The sequence below is a fragment of the Pogonomyrmex barbatus genome, unplaced genomic scaffold (genome assembly GCF_055798465.1).
Source record: "Pogonomyrmex barbatus isolate J1 unplaced genomic scaffold, ASM5579846v1 scaffold4, whole genome shotgun sequence".
NCBI classification, from domain to species: Eukaryota; Metazoa; Arthropoda; class Insecta; order Hymenoptera; family Formicidae; genus Pogonomyrmex; species Pogonomyrmex barbatus.
In genome coordinates, this window is record NW_028297138.1 from 7,399,423 (window position 1) to 7,411,287 (window position 11,865).

The 11,865-nt window shown below is 25.4% G+C and overlaps 1 protein-coding gene across 1 annotated transcript; it reads right to left on the reverse strand.

The window, feature by feature from the left end:
* Positions 1–1,308: 1,308 nt before the first annotated feature.
* Positions 1,309–11,363, reverse strand: LOC105425748 (cytochrome P450 4C1-like). The gene is made up of 12 exons (XM_089080617.1): positions 11,315–11,363; positions 8,734–8,928; positions 7,643–7,749; positions 7,491–7,581; positions 6,006–6,191; positions 5,811–5,877; positions 5,620–5,746; positions 3,744–3,923; positions 3,594–3,662; positions 3,114–3,276; positions 2,826–3,005; positions 1,309–2,530 (listed from the first exon to the last, which is right to left on the reverse strand). Exons 1-12 carry the CDS (start codon positions 11,361–11,363, stop codon positions 2,376–2,378), a joined length of 1,569 nt encoding a protein of 522 aa, XP_088936743.1. The 3' UTR covers positions 1,309–2,375.
* Positions 11,364–11,865: the final 502 nt, after the last annotated feature.

The window sequence follows — 11,865 nt, forward strand, 5'->3', positions numbered from 1 at the left end:
TAAAAGCTTACGCCACATCTCCAAAGTTGCCATCCATGTCAGTTTTGTTTTTGATGCAAGTGAAGCTTTCTTCTAAGATTAATACATTTTTTTATTTGGAAAATGTTAAAAAAGTATTCCAATTATATGCTTTCTAAAATAAACTTCTTCAAGTATAAATAAGTTTTGCTTATAGTATTAATTACTTGTAGTTCGAAGACTAATTAAATCTTTTTAGAAAATCAGACTTTGATTTGCTTGTTGTTTTATTAACCGTAAATTCGTTTTATTTTTCACTTCTTTGGATTCAAGTTAATTTTCAATTTGATTTTCATGAAACCACTATTGCGCTAAAGAAGACTTATTTCGCGATATGAATAATAACTGATCCTTGTTATGTTTACACTCTATGCATAAAAAATACAATTTTCGTTAATATTCTGAGAAAAGCTTACATAAATGTATTGTTAAATGCATTGTATTGTAATCAAAGCACATGAATTATAGAACTCTTAAATTACAAATTATTAATTCGCGGTGTGTTAAATCAAAAAATATATCGTATTTGAGAAAAGGCTACAGAGTAAAAATCGGTCCAGAGCCGATGAAGAGAAAATGTTCTCTTCGATGTAAGTTGGCGATGACCTCTTCAACTCGCTTGCTCGTCCATTCCTTTTTATTCTTTAACCACTTTGGTGAAGTCGCCGATATCGTTCGCGTCGATTCGGCTTTTCTACTTGGCGTCGCCTGATCCACTCGACTGGAGGGTGTCCTTTGAATTTAAACTCAGTTGCGAGTTTCGCGTAATGAGGAAAATATGACTAGACTTCTACGCGCGGAGTCGCCTCGGCAAGCGTTTAAATTATCGTTATGACAGGGACGTGACATGAAAGAAGATGCATTTCCTATGCAATACATATTTTACGCTATCGTAATTACGCGAGCAATTTATTTTTTGCAATTAAAACTACATGTTCAGTTAAGAGAAATGAAAAATGCGTGTTTACATACACACATACACACACACACATATACTCACTAATATGTCGGATATTTACATAATAAATATCTCTTTACTAAATTGCTTTTTCCTTATTAGCAAAGCTCTTTTACGAATACGATTGATGTCATATTATGGAAATTCGAGTATTTAAAAAAATATAATTAAAAGTTAGACTCAAATTATTTGCTATCTACTCATATAAAATAGATTTGGTATTTTATTACTAGTTATTTATGCTTGTTAAAATGTACATGTAATTTTTTTGTAGTAACTTTTTACAAAGATTTTTTCTTATCGCATGTGATTTGTCGCTTTGTGAATACACGTCAGAATTTCGTGACGTTATTGGAACAGATGCTTCCTTTCGATTATACTATTCCGAAGGCATCGCCTCACGATCGTATAACGTTTAAAATTTTGAGCACGTGCTCCAGGTAGTAGATTTCCTAGGTTTTTCTCACGAATGTGCGGACTTGTGATTCTCCATTTACCAATTGTGCTCTGTAAATCGTATCGTAATTATATAAAATGTTTTAAGTGCTTAACATTTATTCAAGACGAATATATTTAATCTATCTTACCAATCCCAACAGACAATGTACTCTATTGTTAAAAAGAAAAAGTTTTTCATTCAAGAAGTCGCAAGATACATCGTAAGCTCGTACTTTATTCGCGTGGATGTTGGAAGTAAAAAGCAAACAGACTCTAACGAGCAGATTACACGCAAGAGAGAATTATGAAATGTAACTTGTTCTACGTGCTCGCGTGCTCCGTCATATAATAAGATTGGAAAATTAGAATTGATAAAATCCATTACGGATTAGTAGAAATCTAGGATCTTTGAAACTAAATCGCTCGTCTGCTTTTACGTGCATTAGGCTTTTAAGTTGATATTAAATCAAAATTATATTTCTGTGATATATTTACTGTACGTATAGATATATATATAACTACTTGTACGTTTCACACATATTATTAAAATATTTTATTACAATTTTCCAATAATTGATTATATTTTAAATCTGTCAATTTTTAAATTGAAGAAGATAACCGTGAAAGCAAGTAAAAAAGGAGTTATGTTGATTATAAAATCAATACAAACTTTTAATTTTTATTCAATTTATTATATATTGATATATAATATATTTATAGTATGCTAATGTCGTACATTAATATGTAAAGTTGTTTTAATATTAAAGTCTGAATCCATACATATGAACATATCCATATCCATTGTTATGGTATTAGTTATTTAAAGATTAACACAATAAGAATATTAATTTATTACAATTAGATTAATTAGTGACAATAAACGTTATCAGTTAAACGTCATGTGTAAAATTAATATTGATATAATTATTTATATTATAATTATTTATATATTACTTATATTTCATGCATAAGATATATTTAATTTGACATCTTGACTTCGTAGCACAATATCAGATATTAATTTAATGTCTTCTATACTATTAGAAGTTGCAAATCGAAATCGTCGCACTAGATTTGTAATTATCGTCGCTATGGCCAGAAATGCATATCTTTGACCTAAAAATAAAATGTATAAAAATAGAGAATAAGAATAAAATATTAATAAATTGAGAACTAAGTTTAATATCTAATGAAATATGCACATGATTAATGACAAACACTTGTTGTTCGTCTTAGTCAGTCTAAAAATAATATGAATTTAATTTTGAGCCACATTCGTCGAAAGAAAATCAATTATGAATATATCTTAACAAATGTAAAATGCAGTATGATAAACATTTTAACTAAATTTTCCTAAAACTCTCAATTTACATCGTTTTCAAAATAAATAAACTTATATTAGAATATCTACCTATACAATCTCTGGGGCCCGTGCCAAATGGAATATATGTATAACGATGACGGCTTGACGAATTTTCGGATGAAAATCGTTCAGGAATAAATTCCAGCGGCTTAGGCCAATACGCAGAATTACGATGAATAGCAAATATTGGAATCAGAACGTAACATCCGTCCGGCAAGGTGCACGATTCTGGAATTATCGAAGTTCTGTTTCATAACTTGATGAAGTATTACATCAATTTATTAATTTATACCAATTTCATTTATAGACATAATAAATGTCGTGTTATAAAAATACCAAGCTTAATATCTCCTGTAAGCTGTCGTGAAACCGTGGGCGTTATAGGAAATAATCTTAATGTTTCTTGGATCACCATATGAAGATATTGCATACTAATAAGTCCTTGAGCATTAACCTTTTCATTACCGAATGTAAAGGATATTTCTTGTCGCAGTTTTTCCTAGGAAATAAAATGCAAAAATGATAATCAGGTTTCCATATTGGTACCTGCATGTAAAAATTAATGTAAGAAATATATAATATAAAAAACTAATATAAAAAATATAACTCAAAACTTGAACACTAAATTAAAAAAAAATAAAAAATATATTGTAAAAGCGTTATTCTTTACAATATGCAGAACAAATAAAATATTTTTTCTCGTTTCATATTGCTTTATAATTCATAGCTATATCAGAGTATTATGTTTCCATATATATATATATGATTATATTTTTATATATTAATAAATAATAACTTTATAATAAATTTACTAACTTGTACTTCTGTATGCATTCCCAGCATAAGCATAGTGAAAGATATCGATTCCATAATAGTATTTTGAATCTATAAACAAAAATACATCAATCATAATATATATGCTCTTATTTGTATAATCTCAAGTTTTTATATAATAAATGATATTACAGCAGCATAAAAACTTCTAACGTCGTCTATGAAGTTCTCGTCGCTCACCATGCAAGATTCATTCGTTACATTATGCAGTTGTATACGATTCAAATAATGATCAAAAGCAGCTTTCGGCTTTTCAAAATTTTCATTATTATTTTCCAAAGCAGTATGCTTCATTTCTTTTCGTGATGTTATCTGCATTATATAATATGGCATGTCAATCAATTATGTTGACATAATGTATATAAAAAAATGATATTGAGTCAATAATATTCAGTAATTAAAAATAATCTGTTTCATTTAATAATATTAATAAAATAAATGCATAAATATTTCTGTCGTTAATATTATTAAAATAACAAACTTATTTTTAATTATATTTGACTCAATTTTATTTTATTATGGCAATATTATAATTAAAATATACCATTAATGAAAATAGGATTATTGAAAATCCGCGCGATAAAAAAAGTGCAATGTGTATTTTAAAATTTATTAGTATAAAAATTGGCCAAACGGCTTAATCTTCAATAATACATGGATAAGAATAATGTATCTCTCAGTCCAAAGCAAGCCATTAGTTTAGTAAGAAAAGAGTATGTCGTTTACGTTAATTGCAAAGTTGAGTGATGAAATGTCAGTACTTGAAATTTCAAATGAACACATTGCAATAATATAAAGTTAAAAATATACTACAAGAAAATGCAATATAATAAAACATTATAATGAGCAGTTAAATTAAGTCGTTAGACTAAATTAACATGCAAATAAAAAAAACAATTAGATAATGGACAAAAAGACAATTAGACAATGTCATTATATATTACATCTTTTTGCGGTATATTTTTATATTATATGTTTTTATTTAAAATTCCAAGGACTGAGGATATTCTATTATTTGATCTTGCAGTAAATGACACATTTCTTTCTTACTAATTGATGACTTGCCTTGCATTCAAGAATGCATTATTCTGATCATATCTATGTATTACCTAATTAATTACCTAATTAATTGTATTGCATTGAGAACTTTTATCATTAATTATATCAAAATTATTTTTTTTTTATTATTGCAATTACACACAGATTTTGCAATAATATTACTTTTATATAATTTAATAACAAGAATATAATTTAATAAAAATGAGTTAAGAATATTAATACTTTTATATTAAAATTTATAATAAAATTAATAAATTAGTAAATTTGCAATATAACTTCAATAAATATTTTATAGCTGAATGCAGCAATGCGTTTCCTTTAAAATAATCTTCTTAAAATATTATATATGAATTTCGACGTTTTTTTACTCTTCATAATATTTTTCAAACTAACTTTTATTATTACAATTATTACAATTATTAACTTTTCACCCATGGTACACCAAATATCATCAATATTTTTAAATTTCTACATTTTTTGATTTCTCCATTTTTTATATTTTTACTATATAATAATAAAATAAATAATAATAATTATACAATACAAATATTAAAAATATTTTTCTTTTGAAAACCAGAAAGCAAATTAGGATATTCGAGTATAATAATTTATCCGTCAGCCAAAAGTTTCCTAACCGTGTGCGCAGGTGCACTGTCATAACATAACAGCCATTTGATGAGCTGTAATACAAACTGAATTCGGGAAATGTTACGATGGAAGAAACGCTGGAATACATATATGTAGCATTCTCTAAGGAGATAATTTTGAAGGAAATCATATTTCAGCTTAACAATTAGTTATATCCTTATAATTCGCACTTTATTACTATTATCGGTCATGATATATGCATCAATACTTATCACATTGATAAATGTTTATTTTACAAATATTTAACATGCATTTGTATGTTTAAATATTTATGTAAATAATATTTATAATTGAAGTTTACATTATAGATAAAATCTAATACAATCCTTTTAGCGATATGCGTTTGCCTTCCATTTTCAGTTAAAGAAAAAATCCAATCAAATTGTAGCCATGGTTTTGTTACTCTGTTATATGTTTCTTTAAATAATCTGAAATAATTATAGATTACTGGTTTCTTTGAGTATTAATTATAATGGTACTAAAACTGCTTACATTTCTTGCCAATATATTAGCTCGTCATTTTCATTTCGTATCGTTCCTTCAATACCCATCATTGTTTCTGTAAATTGACATGTATCGATTTTTCACGTTTAGTTACGTATAACGTATTAACTTCAATGATAACAATAATTTATAATATCAAATCGAATTATAACATGTTCTTTCACAACGTACAATGGTTCTCACCTAAAAATATATTAGCTGCATATTGTTTTATATGTGGTTTAAGATCAAACATTGGACTATCAACAACCTTTTCTAAAATATCCGCACATTGATTGCTATAATTATCAAAACATGTTACATATTCAGATAAAAACTTTATATTTAAAAGAGGTTGTATCATTTTTCGCCGAATCCTATGAGTTGCACCTATAAATGCAATTAAATGCAATATTGAATATAAAGAAAGAGATATTACTATCATCCATTCAATATTAATATTAACTTAAATCTATATTATTGTACATTATTTATCATTGTCCCAAAATTTATGTACACGCATGTATATACATGCATATATATATATATATATATATATATATATAATCAAATATACATAAATGCATGAATAAAGCATGTAAAAAAACTGCAATTTGCAGTGCATAATTACATCTCTTGTTCAATGAAAAATGTATTTTCTTTTTACTAACTAATTTATTAATTTATGTACAAAAAAATATTACACAAAAGTAAAGTCATCAGTAAATTAGAATATATTTTACATTTTATATAAAAATATAAAGAATAAATATCTTCTCAATCATCATATGATAAATCATTCTGTGAATTATATACATAAAGTAAAAATTACATATGAGAAGTAAAGGTGCGAACAGTTCGAAATCGAACCGGATTGAATCACAATGGATTTGATTCTAATCTAAAAGATTCAAAATTGAATAATTCGAGAATTTCGTATCATCAATGATGCGATTCCGAGTCAATTTGAATTGTTTATTTTTCTTATCTTTATATCTTCTTTATATCCCTTTTATATCTTCCGCGCAATCAACTTTGTATCTCGTATACTTTAATATTCAATAATACTTCCTATGTGATTTTATATATATTTTTTAATAAAATCCTGATATAACTGTTGTGATCCTTTCTCGATTCATAATATTCGTTTTATAAATAAATTAATACCCGTTTTAGCATTAATCTAACATCTAATGCAAACAAATACAATCAAATGTCAACGCTTTAAAACCGCAAAAGGGCGGAAAGATATATAAAATTTAAATTGTTATTTCAGTTGTATGAAATCTAAAGCTCAGAATTTTTTTGTACACCTAATAATAATAGTAATTTATGATTACATTAACATTTTAAAAATGTAGTCATTTTCTTAAATGAGTTAATAGATGATTAACTGATTCTTTCCACGTTTTCCTTCCAAATTTGCTATAAAAATCATTATCGTAATCATTTGTAATATAAATCCAGGAAAATTTTATTCAAATTCATATTCATAAATCGAAGAGATCTGATTCGATTCGATTCGATACGAAAATTTTTGATTCGATTCAATTTCGACAACATGTTATCAAACATTCGATTTGATTCAATTGAACCTTAATACTTGATTCGTATATCTTTAATGAGAAGTAAATATTTGTTACATTCAAATATAATATATAATACATTTAAATATATTGAACAAAATACCTGAAGCTCTGATAATGCCCTCACCAAGAAGTACATCCCACGGTTTGGTCACTGAGCTTTTGTAATTGCCATTTGCATTTGCAAGCACAAGCTACATATTCAATTTGGTATATTTTACTGTTATGAGAGTATTATTTTTTTTTATAACTTACCTTATAATCTTCAGGTTTTGAAAGTACTATGAACATATCTGTTCCAAATATAAAACGAGTACAATTTCCATATTTTTTAGTGATTGTTTCCAAATAATATATTAATTCTATAAAGTTATATTTATATATAATATTCTTTAAAAAAATTGCAAAATATTTTAAAGAAAACAGATAAAAAAAATTGCTAAAAAATTACAATTTTTATATTTTATGTAATTGTTTGTAAAATTTTGTTTTTGCAATTGTTTGTAAAATATAAATATAGAGTGAAATATATTCTAATATACAAGAATACATTTTAATGTATTTAGAATGAAATATAACTTAAATCTAATATTATTTTTATATTTTTTTCAATCATACAACAAGTATTTGATGCCATCATTACAAGTATTTCATATTTTGCTTCTATCACTAGTTTGCAAGAGACGTATTTTGGCACGTGACACATTTGCTTCTATCATGAGTCTACAGATTTGTCTTAAATATAACATGTCATATTATATAGCACTTTAAATTTTTTGTATTATGGCTTTAAATTGCTTTAAGTATTTATAATTGTTGATTTTTGAGAGCATAAATAAATCTAAATATTTGAAATTCAATAATCATAAATACACTTTTAAAGCATACACGTAAATTACAGAATATATCATATCAAGATTTTAAAACAAGTCTCAGATTTATGATAGAAGCAAAAGACAAAATAATTAAAAAATAATAATTGCATCAAGCACTTATTATTAGTTGATAAATAAAGTTAAAACTAAATTTAAATTATATTAAAATAAATTATATTAAATTATATTTAAATTATTATTAATTTAAATTATATTTATGCGTAAATTTAAATATACTGAAATATTATAATTTTAAATATATACTGAAATTCTTTTCTTTGTATATCAGAATATATTTATCGTCTTGTATAAATACATATATATAATATTTCATATTGTATAATAATATTATACAATTTTATATTTTATATCATTTGTACATTATATGTAAAAATACATTGATCTTAAATACTTTAATATAAATTGATGACTAATACTTTGATAATATGATAATAAGATATTTTTATATACCTTTATAACTGCAAGCAATTTGTAACGAGTGTACAATAGATAATAAAATAGGAGGACCAGGCAATGAAAAAGCAAATTCCAAATTTCTTTTTAGATTGTAATAGTCTTTCTTATTAATTTCGAAAATAAATATCATAGAAAAAATTACAATAGCTATTACCAAAATAATATCTGTAAAAATATTAGATATTTTAACTAATTACGTTTCTTTTTATATAAAAATAAATTAATAACAAATAAATTATTTCTACATGTGTGTGTGTGTGTGTGTGTGTGTGTGTGTGTGTGTGTGTGTGTGTGTGTGTGTGTGTGTGTGTGTGTGTTGTGGAGGGGGGGGGTTCGCGCGCGCGCGCGCGTATTAATATTAGAAAAAAATCTAAAAATGTTCTATAATTGAGTTCTATAATATAACACAAGTTTGGTAAGTAATAATAAAAGTAATAATAAAATATTAGACAACTAGATAACACATCAGAACATAAACATTTCTATATATTAAAAACAATAGTTCTAAAAATGGGAATAAAAACAATGATTTGTTGCAGTTATTTAAAAGTTTCTCGAATTAACAGAATAACACAGTCGAATGTAAGTAATGTAAAAAATTTATATATATAAAATATCTTTTTAAAATATGTCGTTTATTAGAATTAAATATTTTCGGCACTAAAGAATTCATAATTTCTGTTTTAAACATATTGTGTCGCAATATGTATTATAAATTCATAATAAATATTATTTTTTTATCGAATAATTTTTCGCTTTTGTACTTACACATATTTTATAATATTGTTTTTATCCGTTTGATTTTCAATAGGCAAAAATATTTTACTTAATTAAATTACTTTGAATTTACTTAATTTAGAATTGATTTTAATTATATCAATTCACAACTATTATCACTTTCTTATCAGCGGAAATGTAACACCAAATATCAGAACACATCAGATTTCTACAAATGAATAACGCACATAAAACGAATGAGGCCTTATATAAGCAAAAAGCGACATACGTAATGATATAATTTAAAATCCTAATATAACTTGTATGCTTCTATTTGTGAAGCTAAAAAAACATATTCTAGTTGTACTACTGCAATAGGAAAAAGACAAGAAAACTTTTTTTTATTTCCTTAACAGACAAACAGGAAAAAGTGATAATAGTTATCCTTATCAAATTTTAAAAAAAACGCATACTCTATATACAAATCCCTTCTCTTCGCCAAAGATGGTTTATCAAATTTCCTTATGCTCTAATAAATTATAAAACACATGTGTTTAAAACATGTTTTTATCATAAATATCCATAAGAAGAGAGCCGTATTCCCACTGTAATCAGTTTCTCACGAGAGAAATTTTTTTATCACATATAAATTCCTTTAAAAAGCTAGAATTTAGAACAATATAGATTGTTTTATTATTACTTATAAATAATTAATGATTAGATATATATAAAGAGGTCATTGAAAAAAAAAGATCAAACAAACTCTTCTATTTTAATTAAAATAATTATATTCAGTAAAGCTTTTCTTAGTAATATCATATTTTTTATCATGTTCATTTATTATACATTTCAATATTTGCATTTTATTCATTGATTGATCTTCGCATATTATGCTTATATTTATGTTTACATTACACATACAAAGTTCAAATGTAAAAAAAATGAGTAGCGACGTAAATATGTTTATTCATTATAGAGTTTTATCAAAAAACCTTGAAAGATAAAGGAGCTTGTAACACATAATTTGCAACAACTGTCACCATTGAAGCTATAAATTTTATAAAGCTTATATAAAGCTGATATAATTTAAAGAATTTTGTACTTTATAACACATAATTTTATAAATTGAGGTACTTTATAACAAATAATTTTGTAGAATTTTGTACTTTATAACAAATAATTTTATAAATTAAGGTATAAGCTAATATTCATTAATTTTCAACAGCGTACATCATTTTAAATTTTTCTTGCATATTTGGTGGTTGGTTTATACTTGTGATCTGGATTAATACACACAATCATAAAAGATGTTAAATAAACTTTTTCATAAACAATAACTCATATACATAAAGATGTACAAAGAAGTGATTACAAAATAAAAAATGTAATTTTTTTTAATTTATAATAGGGATGGTACTCATTTAAATATATTCAAATTGCACGATAAGAACAGTGCACGATAAGATACACATAGTTTACAATTGAATGATTAGACACCGAACGATTTAGCATCGTGAAACGTGTTTAACTATGTGTATCTATGTATATAAGTTTTTACACATAGTTAAAGACGTTTCACATAGAAAATTAAAAACCTATGTGAAATTATACAATTATACCTTATTTCGTTCTGTAACGTAGAGCAGTATGAAACGGACCTCACTAAATCTTATGGAATTTGGCTTTATGAAAAAAATCGAAAACACACGTGAAATCCATATACAATAATAGATCTAATCGTGCGATGTCCAATTGTGATGTTTAATTATGCATTATGCCTGTCCATTTGTGCGTGTCCAATCGTGCACTATGTGTGTCCAATTGTACAGTGTCCAATCGTGCACTGTGCGTGTCCTACCATGCAGTGTCCAATTTGAACGTATCCAAATGGGTGTCAGTTTGTACATTTCCTAGAAATTTTGATTATTAGAATAGTGTTAGTTTCTTGTGTTATGTCTTTTTAATTGAATTAGAAAACACACAATGAGAATAAAGCACAATGCGTGTGTTATTTTGTACATGTTCCCAACTTCCAAGTTTCTAATGCGATGCCCAATCGTTATGCTCAATGTTCAAACGAGATACGCCCACATGTAGCTCAGTAATACAATTAAAACATATTTTAGGTTTCTTCGTGAAATTTAATAGAAAGAATTTTAGAAAGAAAGACGCTAATATTAACATTCAAAATATTAAGGAATATAAATTGAATATATTTGTTAAAATAATAGAATACATAAGCGTAATATAAAAGTAATACAGTATATAATAATATAAAGTAATGATGAGTGATGATTGATTTAGAAATAATGTATTTATTCAATAAAAAGATAAAGAAAGACTTTTTTGATGTTTTGATCAAAAACATGTATGTCATTAAAGTAGGACGCTTGTTATTTATAATATATT

Bases quoted from the DNA above. Each gene is read 5' to 3' on its own strand.
- LOC105425748 (XM_089080617.1), bottom strand. From the start codon at position 11,363: ATGTACAAACTGACACCCATTTGGATACGTTCAAATTGGACACTGCAT. The intron at 7,582-7,642 runs GTAAGTTATAAA...TTGAATATGTAG, and splicing joins CAAAACCTGAAGATTATAAG to CTTGTGCTTGCAAATGCAAA. The intron at 5,878-6,005 runs GTGAGAACCATT...GTCAATTTACAG, and splicing joins TGCAGCTAATATATTTTTAG to AAACAATGATGGGTATTGAA.